Genomic DNA, 22,440 nt, shown 5'->3' with positions numbered 1-22,440 from the left:
CGCTCGTATCAATTGTTTAGTCATTTACTTATTATTATCACGATTACAAAAAGTGCTTAGAATTTCCATACTTCGTCTAGAAATGTCAAAATTTTCAGCCCACGCTTTTCGCTCGCATTATTTGATTGTTGAAAAATGTAAGGTCTTCATGGCTAACTGCAAGCAGCTGTTTTTGATCAGATCAAAACATATATTAAAATTTTCTGTTCCCGCTTGGCGCTCGCAGTAATTATTATGTAGTTGCGGTGGATACACATCTGTCTTATAGGATCACAAACATTGCCCAGAATATTTAGATTTTAGGACAAAATACTTTGCACTCGCACTAATCAAATAAGGCTTATGAGATTATTATATATTTATGTTGATTTATAAGAATAAAGCTTAGACTATTATAATAAAAGACTACCCCTTCAAAGATACAAACAAAAATCAACTTCGAGTGGCCGATCGGGAAAATGTGGCTAAAAAAAATCGGCTCCCCCCCCCCCATATTGGCAAAGGCTGGATCCGCCCCTGTCTACTGATAGCTCTTGAAGGGGGAGGGGGGATGAGTTACCCCTGAATATTATTGTTGAATATTCAGCTCAATATATTGCTTTGACCCCCATCCCTTCACACACGTTTTGTATATCCCCGTCTACTAACAGCTCTGGGGGGACCATTTTTTTTTAACTCAACATAAGTATTGCTCTCACACCCCCCCCCCGATCAGATGAATTACGCCACTTGACGTTCGTGATTTCAATTGCAATATAGCCCCAAGATCCACTGACTATTTATTTAGCTTACACATTAAAAAAAAACTGGAGAGTTGTCAAACTCAACACAAATATACAATAAAATAACAACAAAATAACATACTATAGAAAGAAAGTATTAAAAAAATTGAGAACTTAGTACAATAAAGATAATAAAATGTTGAAATTTTTTACCCCCGTCTCCCACACTCGATCTATTACGTATTAGACAATGATAGGAAATTCTGCTGATCTGCCTTTATTTGCGCACGATATTCTTAACTAAAGTCATGATATGACCATTGATATAATGGATTATAAATTTTCATAGTTTGATCACACCATATCCACTTTAAATCCCTGGAAATTCCAGCAACAATACATGTTGTCATGGTACGACACACATTTTCTTTATTGAAAAGTATCACGACACCAACGTTGAAACTGTGCAAAGGCCTTTAATGGCGAACTCCGCTGGGTTGATACATAGCCTATGGGTGATGAACATACGTGCGCAGCAGCGAGCATCGCCGCGCCGCAGTTAAGTTGCAGAGCTGCTGGCGGCATAGACCAAAAGCTTCAGTCTCTGTATTTTGGTTGTTCCGCTGAACTACGTTGGCTCCACTCACCATACATAGACTGAAGAGGATGGGGGCCCGTACCTACAGCCAACGTATAGTGAACTAGCGTTTTATAGATCGCGATTTAAAACTGTTTTTTAAGCAAAATTGAAAGTTTCATGGTTTCCATTATCAGGGAAATATAAATAACTTAATTAATTGCATACCTTGGCCTTTGGCCGGAGTTATTGAAAAAAATCCTCTGGATGATTGAGAAATCTGTCATCTAAGACATTTTCACCTGACCTGACCGTTTTTCTTGCAAGTTGCCATCTTGAATGACGTCATTATCGTTATTAACTTAATGTCGTCTCGAATCGATATATCGCGATTATAACTAGTAGTACTAGAAGTTAGAACTAGTATAACTACGGTAGTATCGTTTATCTTCGGTTTCGCTCGCATATGGAGCAGATCGTATAATATCGAAAGCAATATCGATATCACATTCGTGATTGTTGACGCCCTCTCCGTTCGTTTGTAAATATTTTATAGTTTGGCTGCCATTTTGACCATTTTTATCGTGTTCAACCCAATTAAACATCGGTAAAGTATAATTTTCATGCCTTTTTCATCTATATCGTTTAAAGTATTTTAATAATGGAATATCAAGTTTTAAAAGTTTGTTGTTTATACATCCTTAGATTGTAAATTCGATGTGTAAAATTACATCAAACTTTGGACTGTGAATTGACAAAAGGGAGGGAGTGAGAACACATGCGAGCCCACACGAACACTCTACCGTCGGTAAATGGGGATTACAGTAAAATGTCAGAAATTGTTGAATAAATCCCCAGAAACGACGGTTATTCCTGTCTACTGGCGGCAGAGCTCCTTGTACTTTTGTAGTTGCGGTTGTACTACCTCAGCCAGCCCTTAAGGAAGTTCCACAGTTAAAATGAAGTCCATGTCATTTTCACCAAATTTTGCAGAGAGTTACTTTGGTATCTATGCATTATGAAAATGCAAAAAATAATATAGGTTCATGTGCTTATTTTTTTTCTTCGGGTCTTCAAAGTTGGCGTATTTGAATGATATGCAATATTGCGCAATCAAGAGAATCATGCCTCTCTTAGACCTCACAAATTCACCAAATGACTTTAAATCATCTTTACTCAATGGATACCGCGTCAAACTTCATCAAATTTTTAAGATATATAACAAAGTGTATATCAAAGTAAGAGAAAGTCTTTTAATTGGTAAGACTATATCAATTTGGAGTCAGCAGCGCCCTCATTTGGCAAGAATGGTGCAAAAACTAGGAAAAACAAATCTTCAAAGACGTGAATCTACTCAAAAATTAAAAAAGTATTTTTGAAGCTGCACTTTTTTCAAAATCCATGTCATTTTCATCAAATTCGGCTAAATTGTAGAGGAATGCATATCAAAGGTGTAGGGAAGTTAAAAATATGGGGTCCATGTGCTCGTTTTTTAACTATGAGTGTCCAGAATGATGCGAGTTGGCATGAAAATCGCCGAAAATGCGCCCAAAACGTGCAAAAGTCTAATAATCACGTCTAAAAGGCGAATGATTCCATAGTTTTGCCCCCAAACATTCAAAATCCATGTCATTTTCATCATACTCTCCATATTTGTAGAAGAATATATTCTGAAGACCTGAAAATATTAAAAATATGGGGTCCATGTGCTAGTTTTTAAACTATCAGTGTCTAAACGGTTGCGAGTTGGCCTGAAACAGCCCAATATGCGCTGAAAACAAGCAAAAGTCTTATAATACCGTCCGAAATGTCTAAAATACGAATAGTTCCGTAGTTCTGCTCCTAAACATTCAAAATCCATGTGATTTTCATCATAATCTCTAGATTTGTAGAGAAATATATTCTTAAGACGTTTAAATATTAAAAATATGGGGTCCATGTGCTCGTTATCAAACTATCAGTGTCCAAAGTATTGCGAGTTGGCTTGAAACAGCCCAAAATGCACCAAAAACAAGCAAAAGTCTGTTAATACCGTCTAAAATGCGAATGGTTCCGTAGTCTTGCTCCCAAACATTGAAATCCATGTCATTTTCATCATACTTTGCACATAGATACTTTAGCACCTGAATATTCTAAATATGCAAAAATTTACATTTGTCCATTTGCTTGATTTTTTGCTATGGAGCTTCAAAGTTAACCCAAAATGGATGATGTTCTTAAGAAGTGCGCATCCAAAAGAATTTGTAATTTTTAGACCTCACGAGATCACACAACAATGAATTTAAAGCTCTATTTTTCAGTCAAAACCCATTAAACTTTCATCAAATTTTGCAATATGATTAATAATTGTATCCGTAAGATGGATAATATATTCATATTGCTGTCAATTGTTTGCTCATTAAAGTCTAACAACACTCTCAGTTCTTAGAAATTGCGGGAAACATACCCAACCTCAAAAATGTCAAAATTCAATAACAAACTTGAGAAGTAAAAGAAATGCTGCACTTTATTCAAAACCCATGTCATTTTCACCAAACTTTGCAAAGTTGTAGAGGAAGGTATACCTAAGAGGTGCAAACATTAAAAAATATGGGTTCATGTGCTTGTTTTCAAACTATCAGTACTCTTATTAGAGCAAATTTGCTTCTTAAAACACCCGGAAACGCGCCAAAAGCTTTGTATCTGTGAGGAAAAATTCCAAACCACTTTTCCATTTATTCAAACTCGGGGTCATAATTATCATACTTTGCAGCACTATACAAAGAAACTATTTTGAAATTGTAGAGGAATTAAAAAAAATGGACCATGGAATAATTCCAGTTTATTAGCTTCATAAAATAACACATCGGATCTGCAGTTAGTGCAGATGAGAAACATCAGCTCATACCTACAGCTGATTAATCTCCTGTTCATCCATTGTGACGTCAGCGCGCAGAGTGTAAAATATGCGCAGATTATGATGCGCACAAACATAACTGTGGAACGTCCTTAAGTTAACGCGGCCCGGCGCGCCGCCTCCCAAGCCAAGGCCAAGGGCCGCCTCCTCCGGATGCGGACGGTGGCCCGATTTTGGAAAATGGTTCTTTGTTGGATGGATCAAGAACTTTCGACTGGTTCCATTTGGTTTCAATTGGAAATTGGTCCTTGGGCATGCAGTAAATTATTATATTTCAGTAAAAATTAATTGAAACCAGTTGGAAATCCAACTGGTTTCAATTGGATCCGATTCTGGTCGATCCTTGGACTTTGGAGGCATTGTTTTTTTGACTTTTTGTTAATAAAATATCACAGACATCTGTGCCCACCTGTTGCCATCGTTTTCGCTCATCTACTGGTGTGATGCATTGTAACTAGAACCCCCATACTGGTACTCGGTATAGCCAGTGACTGAGTAAGCTGAGTGCCCCATCATGACCATTAAAATATAAACGGAAGAAATTCTGTGGCACCATGCAATGCCAAATGTTTTGGATTTAACTCTAAATAAATCTAAATCAAAGAAGTAGAGCTATGAAAATATTTTATCGAGCTGAATGAGGATTTCTCAATTTTGCAACATTGCCGTGGAGTAACTAAAAGTTGCAAACAATGCAAATAGAACAAAATGGATCATGCCTGTGATCGAGCAAGGCATTTAATCTACATTTCTTTATCCTACTTTAAAATAGAAATGCTATGCTATATATGCATTCTTGCTAACTATAAGAAACTTGGAAGGCCTAATGTTTTGGGTTGATAAATTTAATTGAGAACAGGTTATGTCTATAAAAAAAGTTATAATTTTCCAAATTTTTTTTCACATTCAGGTAATTTTTCATTGTGGGAGTTCTTTGAAATGTTGAAGGTAGAGAAAGTTCTTCAGTTGAAAAGCAAGCAAGGAAAACCATTACGAGTTGTGCGTGAACATTACCTGAGAGATGACGTGCCATGTAATAGTAAACTATGTCTTAGGGAGTGTCCAATGTGTGAGTAGCTCCTTTCATGATTTCCTTATTTAGAAAATTAATTTGATCATCACATCACATCAGGTACGGAAATGAAGGACTTCTCCTGTAGGTTTTCCGGTCTTTACTTCTGGTAATTGTTGATTATCTAGACAGTTTAAACTTGTGAAACTTTACGTGCGTTGAGAAATGGAGGTTTTAAATCTTTCCTCCCACCAAAATTTATCCAATAGATGTTTAAACCTTTCCACTGATTTAGCTTCCACTACTTCTGTAGGCAGTCTGTTCCAGTCAGAAATTACTCCTTGACAAAAAAAATTGATCTATTAATGGATTATAGTCTGAGTTGCAAGAGCTCTGAAGAGCTCTGTCTTAATGATAGATAATTAAAAAGGAGGTAAATAAAATAAAAGGAGGTATTTTCACATGTATGTTTAAAATTCAATTATACTCCCACCCTTTTCTTTAGTGCATATTTGATGTAAGTTTAGATATTCCTGGCATGATTAAATATCTTGCATGATTTACATCCATGGTATTTAGAGCTTGGAATGTGTCACGTAACACCTGGAAGGTTTCATTTGTACAATTTTATAATCATTTGAAATAAAGCATTCCCTTACAATTTTCCTACAAATCTTTGAAACATCAATTGGTAAAAGTGTTCTAACTAATTGACTTAGTTCTGTGTGAAATAGAAATTGATCCTCCACATCAAGTCATTTATGAGTAAGCACACATACTTTTACAACGAATGACAACATTTTTGGAAGCAAACCCATTTTAACTTTTGTTCAACAATCAAGATTGAACTAGCAATTTCAAGTTTTAGGAGGACTGATCTTTGAATTTACTCCTAAAATTGTGTTTATTGACCCTTTGCAAAATACAATTGTCAGAATGTATTATTTGCGACTAGGTCTAGTGATGAATGATATAAAAAAGTACTCTTACTTACTACTTTTACAACGAATGACAACATTTTTGGTCGCAAAACCCATTTTAACTTTTGTTCAACAATCAAGATTGAACTAGCAATTTCAAGTTTTAGGAGGACAGAACTGTGTGCTCCTTCATGTATTGACCAGTGAATGAATATGATTTCAGTCCAGAATTTAATCAATAAGTAGAGCAGTACACTGACAAAGTAATAGTCAAAATATGTTGGTTATAATTTGTGCCATTTTCATTTAGGGACAACTTAATTCTTTTTGTGTTCTGTTCAGTTAAGTTCACTGACAGCAAAAAAGAAGAACTTGTTTTGCAATTTGATTGATGTTTATTCTTACAGCTGAAAGATGTCTAACCAGAGAAGTAAATCATTATATCATACCGGATGGAGGAACTGCAAGAGATTACCTTGATATCCTGGAGCTAGATGAGTTCAAAGGTCTCATAGTCCCGCAAACTGTCCTTCATTTTGTAAGTTTGGTATTCTCTCATATCTCTGATCAACTTTTTCCAATAAACAGTTAATTCTGCAGGACCTCAACCTTTATGAATTGATTATTATAAACGGTCCTTCATTTCATGAGTTTGATATTCTCCCTCATCTCTTGATCAACTTCAGCAATAAACCAATTATGCAGTACCTGAAACTAAGTGAAATGTATGAATTAATGATTATTAACTTCTTGTATGAGGTAACTTATGGTCATTGAAGCATGGATGCTAAAAAAGAGTGATTAGCTTTTGAAATAAAGAAAAGAATGAATTGATGGATGAAGGATACTTGCAGAGCAACCAACCATTAGGAAAAGAGCCTAATTATTATGCTTTTTCACACCAAATTACGCCAGTACGCTTTTGACGTCTGTTACTACGCTTTTCACTGCCAATAGCTATGTTCAAAATTTAAATACACAGATAATACATTGCGCTGTGGCAAACTCATCCAAGGGCGGCAAATACTGCCATTGCATGCACCATTGTGTCGCTTTGTTTACATTACTACGCACGTAAGGATTGCCTCTGCCATGGCCGGAAAGTGGCGAATGTTCTTAACGTAGATTGCGTGCATTGCTGGAAAATTCTTGCATGAATCCATATCCACGCATGCACTTGCGCGGAAACAGGAAGTTATCTTTCCATGTTTCTAATGATTTTCGATATGGCGTCGGGTTCAAAGATGAAACAGACTTTCACGCATCCATATGATTAATGTCAGTGATGTTGAAGAATTAGTAGAAACTTTTTTGAGGTAAGAAATGATGAGAATACCTTGACTTTTTCTATCGAAGCCCACACCCTGGCCTGGCCCTTGGCCATGCCTTAACATTAGATCTACCGTACATGGTGGTCGTCCTTAAAAACACTTCTTTTAATATTAAGTATCTGTTCATTTACATCCCTTTATGTGCCATTTCTATTTACATGAATTTGCAAATAAGCTCCATTTTGCATCTGATCTAGATCTATACCAATTCTAAGAAATTTATAATACTGCGCGGCGCGTATGAAATTACCTTTTTTATCTCAAACTCGAAGTTTATGATAGCGCGCATGAAATTACTCTTTTATCTCAATATTAGGATTTTTGAGCTTCTGGATTACTCTTTTTTACTTTCAAAGGTTGGCAGCTCTGTACTTGATATCATATTCAAATGGGCTTGTTGTTGAGGCCTTTATCAAAAGGATGATACTGGATGTTTTTTGTGCCTGTGATGTCATCGTCAGAAGATGGTGGAAACAGATCATTATGTGATGAAAAGGGTGAAGAAATATCTATGTAGATCATGCATGTATGCTAACAACTATTTCATCACCGTAACTCTGTAAAATTTGGTGTCATAAGCTCCATGGAATGAAATTTTTATTAAAGGGGAAGGTCACCCTGAAGAAATGTTTGTTGTAAAAGTGCCAGAAAAAATCATTAAAAATATTGATGAATGTTTTAGGAAAATCCATGAAAGATTATGAAAGTTATTACACTGTTTAATATTTGATTTATGATGTAATATAAGAGCAGCTGTCCCATTCGTTGTGTAATATAAAATTCATGAATTTCAAATTTTCAATGGTTCATGATGACTATTTTCTTTTTTCTTTCAAGAGTGGATGTGAAATAATTTTCCTGTTGATTAGACCATAAAAACCACTTACAATATATTGAGTAAATGACATTCCATTGATTTTTTTACTACACCATACATGTAGGGGAGCTGCTCGCATGTGTCATCACAAACCAGAAAATTAAAATTCTCTTAAGGACGTTCCACAGTTATATTTGTGCGCATTATGATCTGCGCATAGTTTACACTCTGCGCGCTGACGTCACAATGGATGAACAGGTGATTAATTAGCTGCGGGTATGAGTTGATTTTTCTCATCTTCTGCACTTTAACTGCAGATCCGATGCGTTATTTCATGAAGCTAAAAAATTGAATTATTCCATGGACCATTCAAAAAAATATTCTCTACAATTTCAAAATACTTTACTCTGCAGTGCTGCCAAGAATCACGAATATTAGCCCGAGTTTGAATAAATGGTAGAGTGGTTTTGATTTTTTCTTCACATAGATACTAAGCATTCGGCCCATTTTTGGTGTTTTAAAAAGCACATTTGCTCTAATAAAAATGCTGATAGTTTAAAAACAAGCACATGAACCCCTATTTTTTTATGTTTGTACCTCTTAGGTATACCTTCCTCTACAACTCTGCAAATTTTGGTGAAAATGACATGGATTTTGAATAAAGTGCAGCATTTATTGTACGTTTGTAGTTTGTTACTGAAATTTTACATTTTTAGATTGGGATTTTGTTATCTTTTACGCCATTTTTAAGAACTGACAGTGCTGTTAAACTTAAAATTGCAAACAAATAGCACTATTAATATATTCTCCATTCTAACGATACAATTATTAACTCTCTTGCGAAATTTGATGACTTTTTCATGTATTTTGAATGAGTAATGGAGGTTTAAACTCATTGTAGTAATCTTGGGCGGTCTAAAAATGCCAAATTCTTTTGAATGCGCAATTCTTAAGAACATCAATTTGGGTGAACTTTGAAGCTCTATAGCAAAAAATCAAGCACATGGACCTATGTTAATTTTTGCATATTTCGAATATTAAGGTTCTAAAGTATCTTTGTGCAAAGTTTGGTGAAAATGACATGGATTTCACTTTAACTGTGGAACGTCCTTAACTTCTTATATTCTTTGATGGATCTCCCTAAAACCTTCACCAATGTTTACGATGATTTTTTTCTGATATTTTATCAATAAAGTTTTTGTCAGGGTGGACTTCTCCTTTAATAAGTTTTTTGTTACTGTTGTATTTCGATGCCACCAGATGAAGCATAATGGAAGCAGACGTCTCCTGAACAGACTCAAAGACAAAGTCAAAGACAAGAAACAAGGCTGCGCTTTCTTTGCTGATGAATTCTGTCGAGAAGTATTCTCACCCAGACAACTTGGGGAGAGTGAAGAAGAGTGGCAAACTAGGTAACAAGAAATACAAGAATTATATTAATTTGATAGTTAGAGTAGGTAGTAAAGATGCACACTGGTCACAATTTCTTCTGTTCTGAAACGTGTTTGCCAGTTAGTCCTATCCTATTTGCTAAGTAACAGTCTTTGCTCATTACTTGAATGCTCCCCAGGGAGTGGAGAACATTGTGTGTGGACAAGCAAGAATCTAATGACAGAGGTATTTGGTATTAAGGTTAAGGGCTAAGAAACCGTTCTTTATGACTGGTGAGTACTGGTCACTGTGCATGATTATTTTTAATGAAGACTGATATAAAATGAAGAAATACATAAAAAATTCAGAGTCGCCAAAGAATATGAATATCATCTACTTTAACGGTATTTGTTCTTATCTAGATCTCTATTTTAAACTTTCACATGAGAGTACATTTCAAATCATTGATCAACTAAATAGAGCTATGGGAATAATAGTACTGAGTAGGATTACTCCATATACTTATTTTAGCAGCTTGTTATGTTATAATCCTGGTGATTTGGTATGGCCACTTTGTTGTGGCTATTTGCGACTCTAAGTTACTCCACTTCAGAATTTAGAGCAATAAAACAGTAATTTTTTATGTGTACCTATGTTTTTCTGTAATGAAATTGTCAGTTTTCTTATCTTTCCATATCACCTGTTTTCTGCCCTATTTGATTTCAGATTGGTGTATGCATCAGCGATGTGGTACTATAAACATTTACAAGAACAGATTCCAATTGTAGTATTGACCGATAATCAAGAGGTAAATTTTTTTTTCTTTCTAGAATTCAATGTTTGGGATATTCTTTTCTTCTCAAAACGAGTGAGGAGTATATATTATTATAAACCTCTCTTTAAGAATCTCGAATAATCCGTTCCTCTGATTGGTCAAAACTGAGGTCATGTAAACGACCATGCCTTCAAAACAACAAACTAAGGTGGTAACCAAGGGCAACGGGCATAGTTTACAATATTTCTGCCCGTTGCCCCCTGATCCGCCCCTTAACGACGGGCATAGCAAAATTTGGCTGAAATCCCCATTTGATTGCATGCAAAATGTTGCTTTCTGCGGTGATTGCGGATACCATAAATATCCGCGCGATTTGATCGAAAGTTTTAGACAATTCGCGCATTTACGCGCTTATTGCGCAAGTGCGCGCAACGGATGTGACATATCGATGGAACGATGCCGATCTTTGACTTTTGCTTGTTAATTCCTGTTAAAATATATGGCATTTATTGAAAAGACAACTAACTTATTAAGGACATAACGGATGTATCAATCATCAAGTCTTGTCGCAGTTCGCTCAAATGCATGCTCGCAAAAGGTGAGTCGGGTGAAAAGATTATACGGTCACTGCACTTTCTAACAATAAACGTTATTCGTTCAACTTAACGTTAGGACAGCTAGGTATGACATTGACAAACGACAACGTTAGGACGGGTAGATCTAATGTTAATGGTCGTTAGTTAGCTTAGAAGTTAAGAGTAGACTCCAGATCTAACGTTACTAACATAGGTTTAGTCGACTAGATCTAACGTTATAGATTACACTCTAATGGAGATTTAAGACTGAATTTAGATATAGCCTAGAATCATCCTATTCAGAATCAGAGCCTAATTTGGTTCCTAAAAATATCTAGCCTAGGCCTAGGCCTATATTAGGGCCTATCGGTATGAACTGCTTTGATATTCGATTTTGAGATCCAACTTCAGGGTCAGAGATAAGTTAGGGCCTAGACCTAACGTTAGCTTGGGGTCTAGGCCTGGGTCAGGCTTTTAGATCTAACTGTTAGACCTAGACTAGGCCCTAACGTTAGATCTAATGTTTAATAATTCGGTTCATAAAATATATATGGACTGCTTTTATATTCGAGACATGGTTGTTTCAATTCGGCTCGCGGGTACCGCATCGGCCAGACCATGCCCTCGGGCAAAGCCCTCGGGCATAGTCGCGTTGCGGTCCCCTTGAGCCTCTAGAAACAACCATGCCTCTCAAAGCAGTCCATATATCTATACTATATCTTTATGCAGGACAGTTCAAGGTCTTGAAAACCAATATCATTCATTCAAGTATTTAATTATTGGCCTACATGTATTTGACCTTTACAGATAAGATGAAAGCAATTAGAAAATATTGATTATGTTACTCAATCAAACTTGGTTTTCAACTGGCATTAATATAGTCAGTTCCACCCTCAGCAGTGGTGTTAAAATTTTTATTTTTTCTTTAGTGAACTTCTCTACAATCAAAGTGATTATAAGATTGATCATAACTTGCATTATTGAAATATGAATTGCCTCATTCATCACATCATTTCAGCAACTACCTAGATTGTAAACAAGTTTTTAGGGTGTACAATATATCAGTAAAATGATATTGTAAGATATTTAGATATGTATTTGTTGCTCCTTTCTATGTTTATTGTGTTGTGCATCAGTTCCGTACACATTGGCCCGAATTCACAAAGGTGGTTTTAAAACCCTCGGTTGAACCCATAGTTTGTACAAATTTCCAGTTTAAATTACGCTTAATTTACCGCGTACATTAAAAATGTCCAATGCTGATGCGCGCTTTATCACAGTGCGCCAAGTTGACGCCTGTTGCCATAGTTAAGTACGCTATTTTATTCATGAGTCCACTGTTTTGAATTAATGAGTCCACTCTTCAAACAGTGGACTCATGAATGAAATAGGGTATCTAACCATGGCAACAGGCGTCAATTTGGCGCACTGTGACAAAAGCGCGCATCGGCATTGGGCCTTTTTTATATACGCGCTAAATTAAGCGTAATCTATACAGGAAATCTACATAATCCATGGACTCAACCGTGGGTTTTCAAAACCACCTTTGTGAATTTGGGCCATTCTATTTGTATTAAATATTTTGCATTATTTCAATGCAGGTGATAGAAAGGTATGGAAGTCAGACCATGAATGTACATGTGAGTAATATGGGGGACTATCTCTCCTTGTTCTGGCCAGATCTTACTCAAGCATATGATATTCTGGAATCAGTGAAGGCATCTCTAGCAACAGCTGTAGAAGAAGGTAAGCAGGTACCGCTAAAGCAATCAATATAAGATACAGAACAACTCACATATGAATTGAATTGATCTCTAGCAGCAGCTGTAGAAGAAGGTAAGCAGGTACCGCTAAAGCAATCAATATAAGATACAGAACAACTCACATATTGAATTGATCTCTAGCAGCAGCTGTAGAAGAAGGTAAGCAGGTACCGCTCATTCAATCAATATAAGATACAGAACAACTCACATATTGAATTGATCTATAGCAGCAGCTGTAGAAGAAGGTAAGCAGGTACCGCTCATGCAATCAATATAAGATACAGAGCAACTCCCATATAGGATTGATCTCTAGCAGCAGCTGTAGAAGAAGGTAAGCAGGTACCGCTCATGCAATCAATATAAGATACAGAACAACTCACATATATGATTGATCTCTAGCAGCAGCTGTAGAAGAATGTAAACAAGTACCACGCATGCAATCAGTATTGGATATGAAACATTGTGTATTTTTAGCATTTTAGTAATGAGTAATAATTTATCTAGTAGCAGCTGGTAAAGAAGGTCAGTAAGTACCGCTCAGGCAATCGGTGTAAGATAAGAAATGACTTACATTGATAAATTTTAGTAACAATTGATAAAATATCTGGTAGCAGCTGGTGAAGAAGGTAAGTAAGTACTGCTCAGGGAATCAGCATAAGATATGACATGAATACATTGGTACATTTTAGTAACAAGTGATAAAATATCTGGTAGCAGCTGGTGAAGAAGGCTAGTAAGTACTGCTCAGGCAGTCGGCATAAGATATGAAATGACTTACATTTGTACATTTTAATAACGAGTCACGAGTGTATAATATCTAGTAGCAGCTGGTGAAGAAGGTAAGTTAGTACCGCTCAGGCAATCAGCTTATAAGATATGAAATGACTTACATTGGTACATTTTAGTAATGACTGATAAAATATCTGGTAGCAGCTTGTGAAGGAGGTATATAAGTACCGCTCAGGCAATCAGCATAAGATATGAAATAACTTACATTGGTACATTTTAGTAATGACTGATAAAATATCTGGTAGCAGCTTGTGAAGAAGGTAAGTAAAGTTCAGGCAATCAATATAAGATATGAAATGACTTACATTGGTACATTTTAGTAACGAGTCACGAGTGTATACTGTAATATCTAGTAGCAGCTGGTGAAGAAGGTAAGTTAGTACCGCTCAGGCAATCAGCATATAAGATATGAAATGACTTACATTGGTACATTTTAGTAATGACTGATAAAATATCTGGTAGCAGCTTGTGAAGGAGGTATATAAGTACTGCTCAGGCAATCAGCATAAGATATGAAATAACTTACATTGGTACATTTTAGTAATGACTGATAAAATATCTGGTAGCAGCTTGTGAAGAAGGTAAGTAAGATTCAGGCAATCAATATAAGATATTCAATGATCTACACGTGTACACTATAGTAACAGGTGATAGCAGCAGGCGACAAAGAAGGTAAGCAATTACCGCTCAGGCAATCAGAATTAGATATGAAGCAACTTATGCATGCACACTTTAGCGAGTAGCAAATATCTAAAGAATATTAAGTACTGCTTAGGCAGTCATTATTAGATATGAAACAACTTATGCATGTATTATATTTTAGTAATCTTTTGTAGGAGCTGAAATGAGGGTATGCAATGATCACTTAGGCAGTCAGTTATAGATATGAAATAACTTATGCATGTACAATTAGGTGATTGGTGGTAGAATCTCTCATAGGAGCTGAAATAAAGGTGAGCAGTTACTGCTTAGGCAGTTGATATTAAATATGAAACAACTTGACACTTTAGTAATTGGTGATAGAATGCTTCGTAGGAGCTGCAATGAAGGTGAGCAACTACCGCCTAGGCAATCAGTATTATCTATGAAACAATGTTTATTTGATTTATTTTCCTTTTCATTAATGATAGTTTTGATTGATTTTTCCATTACGTAATAAACATTAATATAGTATTCATGATAAAACTGTTGACAGCATTAACCGATTCATGTCAAGTTTGATATGTGGAAGTTTTCATTAAAAAAATAAAGTCCTCATTTTAATAGCACTCTTTGACATAGATCTATGCATCATCTTTCACCCTTTAGTTTATCTAGCAGTTGAAGAAGAAGGTAACTCTTAAGGTAATCAAGATAGATATCAATCAACTTTTACACTTTAGTAGCAAATAGTGACATGGTATCTTTCCAGTGGTGGAACGTTTTGATTGGCACAGTCCACGGTCGTGACAACACTGGCTGCAGGTCAATTAACAAAATGATTTAGCTTTCATAAACCTCATCTTTAAGTAGATTTCATTTGTATGTGAATGTTGATATAGATGGGAGTAAGGAGTATAGAGATCATCTCTTAAGTGATGATTTGAGTACTGGAATCAAATCAGGAAGATATATTGAAGGAATGCTACGGGTCAACAAACATCATGCTCAGGACGAGGCTTATTTACAAAGAAAAGAGTGAGTTTAAAAGATATATTTTCAGACATGTTTTTTGAATTATTATTGAAGGCTTGTCCACCCTAGAAAAAATGGTTTGAATATATTGGGAAAAAAATCAAATTGGCATAATGCTGGAATTTTTATCTAAATTAGATGTAAAATAACAAAGTTAAGACTTTTAAGTTTCACTTATTTTTCACCAAACAGTCATATGCACAACAAAGTGAGTCGGTGATGTCACTCATTATTCCGTTTGTAATTCTTTATATGTATTATACAATATTTGAATTTTTGCACATCTGATGATCTGACAATAAGGAAAATTGTAATTATTCACAGAAGGTTGTTACAATAATGGCAATTCTACATGTTAAAGCATTTTCCCATTATTTACATGTATAAGGAAAAAAATGCTAACTTTAAAATTTCATATCTTTTTTTTTTTACATCCGATTTTGATGAAATTGTCATTGTTAAGCTGTACATGTTTGTTTTTACTCTACTTTTTAAATCAACTTTTTGTTGGGATGGACTTGACCTTAAAGATCAAGTTGTATTTTAAGTTGTTCTTTTATCGTATTTAAAATGAAATTTTTCAGATCAGGTTTTTACTGGGGAGGTCAATTTGAACCCTTACCACCCCTCCCCCCCCCCGGCATTCAGATCTTTGCAGCAAAAAGATGTTGCACAGATGTTAGAGACACATATAAAATGTGTCACTATGTTAACAATTTGTTTTGTATTTCATTTCATTAAATAATGCTGATAATGACCATAAAGAACAATGGTGATAGTAATTTATGACAATTAAGTTGAATTTAAAACAAAATGTTATGTTGTAAGAAATGAAAAGTACCCACAATTATGTTTAAAATTATATTCCTATTTTTTGACAAAATCTGTCTTTTCTAGGTCAGGTCAGAGTTCTAAAGATACCAAATTAGAATCTGATATCTTGATATCTGGGAGGAAAAATAGGTAAGATTTATCTTGTTACACTTTCAAATTGAGAGATTTGCACCATTATTTTTTTTCTTGTGATCTACATGAATGTTTAAGTGTGACTGTTAGATATGTATTTATGTACAACAATAACTGTAAATGCTGAATGCAGTCATTATAAGGATAACTCAAAGAGAATAAAAATTATACCTCAACAGACTATATTTTGAACAATCAATCAGGACTGATGTTGCTAATTAGTGATAGTGATATGTTACTTGTCTTATATCACAAACTTCATATAAACTTTTATTGGTCAAATACATCTCAGACCTTCCTTTTCTGTAAATCTTTCATATGCCTTCCTACAAATTAACTTTAGAAATGTTAATATATAATAATGTTTTCTACTAAGTAATTCACACCCTGGTTTTTTTTTCACACACTCAAAATCTAAAGTGTAATGAGTCCAAATTTCATGCTAGACTTAATTCTATACATATATATGTCTGGATTAAAAGAAAATGTAATTGAGTCTTCATTCTTTATGGCATTCCATACATTTCTTCTCAACCAGAAATCGAGCTGTTCATGGAGACATTGTGGTAGTTGAATTGCTCCCAAAGGCTCAATGGACTGGAAAGAGACTTGCTTTAAAATCTGGAGGTAAGTAGCTGTCATACTGCTTGAAAGGGCTGATGAGCGAATAGATGTGCTAGTTATATTTATTATTCCATTATTTTATTATTAGTTATATATTCTGGGAATAATTTATGTCTTATGTTTGAATAGTGGTGTAAGTTGTTTGGGAAATATTCTAATATGATTGAAATGTAATACCCTACACAAAACGTCTTTTGTGTAATGTTTAGAAAAAGGAAAACAAATCACAAATATGTGATACCAGAAATATTTGTCCCCGCTAATTTATAAATCTTTGACTCAATGCATATTAAGCGTAGTACATTGTCCGTTCTGCAAGGATTCTTGTGTTTTGAAAATTGATTGAATTAAAGCGACATGAAATTCAATATACATGTATGATCAGTACGCATCTGTGAAACAATAGCAGCAACACAAAAACAGACATTTAATATAATTGAGATCCTGAACCCTTGCTGAACTTTGGCCTTGGATATTTAATCAAATAATTTTGCCCTCTCCACCCATGCAAATTGAATAGATGATTATTGTGCTGGTTGATATTGGATTTCATTGTTAGTCGAGTATCATCAGCTAAATATCGTAGTTAACCCGATATATCGCCAAGTCTGATAACTCGTATACATTCATTATGAGCTGGAATTCTGGGAGAGCATGGAAATGACAGTAAGGCTTTCATCAGTCGTGGTCCATGAAAAGTGGGCATTGGTTTACCAATTTATGAAGTTCTGAGTTGGTTTAAAACAATGCAGAGCAATAAAAAGTGATTAACCTTTCTTTCTTGATCAAAAATATTTTGGTCATATCATGTATACCGCAAAATATCAACATTATCAGAGAGCCATAATAAAATATTCAATATTTTTTCAATTTCGCAGAATTTTTGAATTATTGCCCACCAGTATATTGTTATTTTGTAATTGTTTATTTGTATCCACACCATTAGATGATAAAAAAGAGGAATCAATCAGTGAAGTGGTCCCATGTGGAAGAGTGGTTGGCATCTCAGAGAGGAACTGGAGGGATTATGTTGCTACTTTCCCAGAAAGAGATGAGGTACAAAAATCTCTCCCCCCTTTCCTTTGCTTCCTCTGTATCAATATTAATTTACTCTTTAGTTTTTGTATCGCCTGCATAGCAGAGCGAGACTATCTTAACATAAGGTTAAGTTTTTTAAATGACATCATAACTTAGAATGTATATGGACCTAGTTCATGAAACTTGGCCATAAGGATAATCAAGTATTACTGAACATCCTACCTGAGTTTCAGGTCACATGACCAAGGTCAAAGGTCATTTAGGGTCAATGAACTTAGACCATGTTGGGAGAATTATTTTCAAAATCTTAACCGAAGGTTAAGTTTTTGAAATGACATCATAACTTAGAAAGTATATGGACCTAGTTCATGAAACTTGGGCGTAAGGTTAATCAAGTATTAGTGAACATCCTGCTCGAGTTTCAGGTCACGTGACCAAGGTCAAAGGTCATTTTGGGTCAATGAACTTTGGTCAAGTTGGGGGTATTTGTTGAATTACTATCATAAAGTTGAAAATTTATGGATCTAGTTCATGAAACTTGGACATAAGGTAAATCAAGTATGAGTGAACATCCTGCCTGAGTTTCAGGTCATATGACCAAGGTCAAAGGTCATTTAGGGTCAATGAACTTTGGCCAAGTTGGGGGTATTTGTTGAATTACCATCATAACTTTGAAAATTTATGGAACTAGTTCATGAAACTTGGACATTAGGTTAATCAAGTACCACTAAATATCCTGTGCGAGTTTCAGGTCACATGACCATGGTCAATGGTCATTTAAGGTCAATGAACTTTGGCCGTGTTGGGGGTATATGTTAAATTACCATCCTAACTCTGAAAGTTTATGGATCTAGTTCATAAAACTTGGACATAAGAGTAATCAAGTATCACTGAACATCCCGTACGAGTTTCAGGTCACATGACCATGGTCAAAGGTCATTAAAGGTCAATGAACTTTGGCCATGTTGGGGGTATTTGTTGAATTACCATCCTAACTCTGAAAGTTTATAGATCTAGTTCATAAAACTTGGGATATAAGAGTAATCAAGTATCACTGAACATCCCCTGTGAGTTTCAGGTCACAAAACCAAGGTCAAAGGTCAGTTAAGGTCAATAAACTTAGGCCATGTTGGGGTAATTGTTGAATTGCCATCATAACTTTGAAAGTTTATGGATAGAGTGAATGAAATGTGGACATGGGTGTAGTTGACAAGTCTTAAGTCACCATTCAAATGTCATTTATGGTCAATGAACGTGGTATTATGCCATTATATGAATGGTGTTTTTGTGAATGATTATTTTATTGTAGTTTTCAAAGTTAGCACTGCTGCTATATTAAATCGCGTAATGCAGGCGAGACTGCCAGAGGCGTTCCACTTGTTTATGCTTTAAACGGTATTTCAATTCAACAATTTTAATGTCAGAGTTACCATCAGTCATCAGTTTTACCGTTATGGAGTAGATATAATACCAGTGTTCTACCACTTTTCTTGCAGATCACAGCTAATCGAGGGAGTAAGATTCTTGTGATTCCTTGGGATTACAGAATTCCTAAGATAAGGATTAGTACAAGACAAGCAGATGCATTAAATGATCAAAGGTAATTCTTCAGACCATATACGACAGGAATGTGTTTATACAAGCCACCTGTTTATAATAACTCCTTCCTTTCTTGTTTACACACAGGTTTCCATGTACAGTTGAGGCCAGAAGTTTAAATACACCCAGGAAATTCAAAGAAAAGTTGACACTTGCCAAACATCATAAAATTTTCTGTATCTTATAAAATATTTATGCTATCATGACGAATTTGATATCAAACAAATGAGTATGTCATGCAGGAGCTGAAAAATATTTAGGTGTCATTTTTCCCCAAAAAATCTTCATATTCTAGACAAAATTAAAAATAAAAACTAAACAAACCCTTTTATTTTTAAGCTTGTTACTTCTCAACACAAACATGTTAGATTACACTTTTTGTTCAGTGGTGACATATCATGATAGAAAATGTAATATGAATCATAGATTTGACATTAATATATTTCTATGAAACGATGTTTTAAAATATAATAGCAAACAATAGAATACATTTGGCAAGAATATTCCTTTTTTCTTCAATGAAAATTCCTCCTGCAATATACTTTAATCAACAGCATTCCAATCATGTGAAAGAGCTTAATACGCTCTTTCATTTGATACCAAATTCGTCATGGGAGTATTTATATTTCTGAAGATATAGTAAATTTTACAAATTTCACTGAATTCCATGGGTGTATGTAAAATTTGGCCTCAACTGTATATGTCACATGTATGAGCACACTTATTGCAAGGCCTTTATCATAATGTAGCGACTGAAAGATGTTGATGAATTGTTCCTGGTACATGAATCTTGTATCATTTCTGTTTCATTTATGGGGTACAAATCATGTATATGCTCATCGTCCCAACATATATATGTTGCATTAAATTTCATAAAGGTCAAATCTACTGTACCTATGAAGTAACTGCAGCTTGGGCAAATTTGATTTGTTTGGTTAATGGTTTGATAAGAGGAGGTTATTTTTTCAATTTCTCATCTAACATGTGAACTGGTAGATTGATATGAGGTGGGTGTTTCATAAAGCTTCTTGTAAGTTATGAAAGACTTCACGCACAACTGGTGATCCTTTCTTGTGCTAACTGGTCTTTATGTAGCTGACTTAGCACCCCAGGGGGTGTTTCACAAAGAAATTAGTAAGACTTAGAGTCGCACTTAAATGCCGACGTGTAAATGCAACGCGCAATCTTATTGATCAATATGCAGTAGTGCGCGTCCTCTTGGCATAATCTGAACAATGCGGTCATGACTTATATCGCATGCAACTAGGCATTTAAGCGCGACTCTAAGTCATACTTAAATCTTTGTGAAACACCCCCAGTCGTGTGTAAAGTTGTTTGTTGCTCTATGAACAGCTTTGTGAAACACCCACCTGTACTAGTGTACTGTAATACATATAGATCCTAATATAATGTACTTGGTTTGTACTCTTCCAAACTGAGTAGTAATTGTTCATGAACACTTGATATTGCTATGATCAAAATAAAATATATTCTATATGCGTAGTTTCTAATGGAAACCTCTTGCTATTCTTTTGAAGGATTGTTGTTCGACTTGACAACTGGCCAGCAGACTCCCAGTATCCTAATGGTCACTATGTCCGGTCACTTGGTACCATCGGTGAACTAGAGACGGAGGTAGCAGCTACTTTGATTGAGAACAGCTTATCAGTGGGTGCATTTTCTGAAGGACAGGTAAGGGAATATGTTGCAATAATGTGGATAAATTGTATAACTGCAGCAGAATGACTTAGAATCGGAAACCAGCAGAACAAACTTGTCGTGCCCATTCATATAATATCATAATGATATGGGCTGATAATTCCAAGCAAGTATTGAGAAGTCCTGCATGATAATCTTATTTTCACAGTCCTACATGTATTTTGTCATTTAAAGGTTTAAAATTTGTGTCATGTGGAAATGTTAAAAAAGATAAGGAAATACAGGTCTTTGAGTTGTTCTTATTATTCTTAATATTCTCAGTTTTTGTAAATGTTTGATGTGCTCGCCACAAGAACCAAGTTAATGGTTATTACATGTACTATTATGGTTTCATAGTCAGATGTTGCATTTTGAATGCGCCATTACTTCATCAGGGAACTTTCCCTTCCTTTTCTATCAATTGGTAATGATTCGTGTCTTACGACAACAGATCAAAGAAATGCCTGTTAACACCCCTGAAAACCCTTGGCTAATGACCGATGAGGAGATGGGTAATCGACGAGACCTCCGCCACTCACATCTTATATTCAGTATTGACCCCAAAGGATGTGAAGATGTTGATGATACTCTATCTGTGAGGTAAGAAAATCATAGCTCTTAATTTACCTCCGTCACTGAATATCTAATATTCTCTTACCATAGTCTCAATATACTTCCCTTTATAGGCACCTTGACACAAATCTGTGTCACATTAACTAGCAGGATTCATTCTCGACATTCCTTAGTGTTTGGTCTCCGCAAAGATGGACGGATAAGCAAGAAAAAAAAAAAAACTTTAAATGGGATTCCCACAAAAAAGATACAACTTTGACTATGTTGAGATTTGGTATGCTGCTCTATTTTTCTCTTCATTCTATCAATAGGGAGCTTAGTAATGGAAACATAGAGCTTGGGGTCCACATAGCTGATGTATCTTACTTTGTGAAAGAAGGAAGTCTCACTGATCTAGAAGCAAGATTAAGGTAGGTTTTTGCTCGCATTTTGCTGTTTTATATGCTTGAAATACGTTCAGTGAATAATTCCATGAAATAACATTGGTATTTCTGATCTCCATCTAAGTCCATTCCTACTTAACTTCCCAATCTGCTCAAGCTATGATAATTTGAGAGCATTGCATCTTGTCACATGAACACAGAGAAAACAGAGACAAATATTCAGGATGGTCCTGCATGTAGCTGGTCAGTTGTACAAACTTTAAGGAATTGCCCTATTACTAGAATCGATTTGATATAGTATGTGCATTAACTTGATGAGGATTAATTGTTGGAAAGA

The 22,440-nt window shown here is 35.2% G+C and overlaps 1 protein-coding gene across 1 annotated transcript in view; it reads left to right on the top strand.

The window, feature by feature from the left end:
- LOC129262236 (DIS3-like exonuclease 1) overlaps positions 1 to 22,440 on the top strand; it is a 41,150-nt gene that overhangs the window by 4,345 nt on the left and 14,365 nt on the right. Inside the window, exons 2-14 of the mRNA XM_064100074.1 lie at positions 5,106 to 5,264; positions 6,535 to 6,665; positions 9,536 to 9,687; positions 10,373 to 10,454; positions 12,598 to 12,742; positions 15,090 to 15,225; positions 16,120 to 16,185; positions 16,727 to 16,815; positions 17,759 to 17,868; positions 19,347 to 19,450; positions 20,988 to 21,141; positions 21,599 to 21,747; positions 22,032 to 22,130. Of these exons, the coding sequence (XP_063956144.1) occupies positions 5,135 to 5,264; positions 6,535 to 6,665; positions 9,536 to 9,687; positions 10,373 to 10,454; positions 12,598 to 12,742; positions 15,090 to 15,225; positions 16,120 to 16,185; positions 16,727 to 16,815; positions 17,759 to 17,868; positions 19,347 to 19,450; positions 20,988 to 21,141; positions 21,599 to 21,747; positions 22,032 to 22,130 (1,547 nt within the window). The 5' untranslated portion in view covers positions 5,106 to 5,134. The remainder of the gene's footprint in view (positions 1 to 5,105; positions 5,265 to 6,534; positions 6,666 to 9,535; positions 9,688 to 10,372; positions 10,455 to 12,597; positions 12,743 to 15,089; positions 15,226 to 16,119; positions 16,186 to 16,726; positions 16,816 to 17,758; positions 17,869 to 19,346; positions 19,451 to 20,987; positions 21,142 to 21,598; positions 21,748 to 22,031; positions 22,131 to 22,440) is intronic.

This window comes from Lytechinus pictus, chromosome 5 (genome assembly GCF_037042905.1).
Source record: "Lytechinus pictus isolate F3 Inbred chromosome 5, Lp3.0, whole genome shotgun sequence".
Taxonomy (NCBI): domain Eukaryota; kingdom Metazoa; phylum Echinodermata; class Echinoidea; order Temnopleuroida; family Toxopneustidae; genus Lytechinus; species Lytechinus pictus.
Note: the sequence above shows the minus strand (reverse complement) of the source record. Positions and strands in the feature narration are given on the sequence as shown.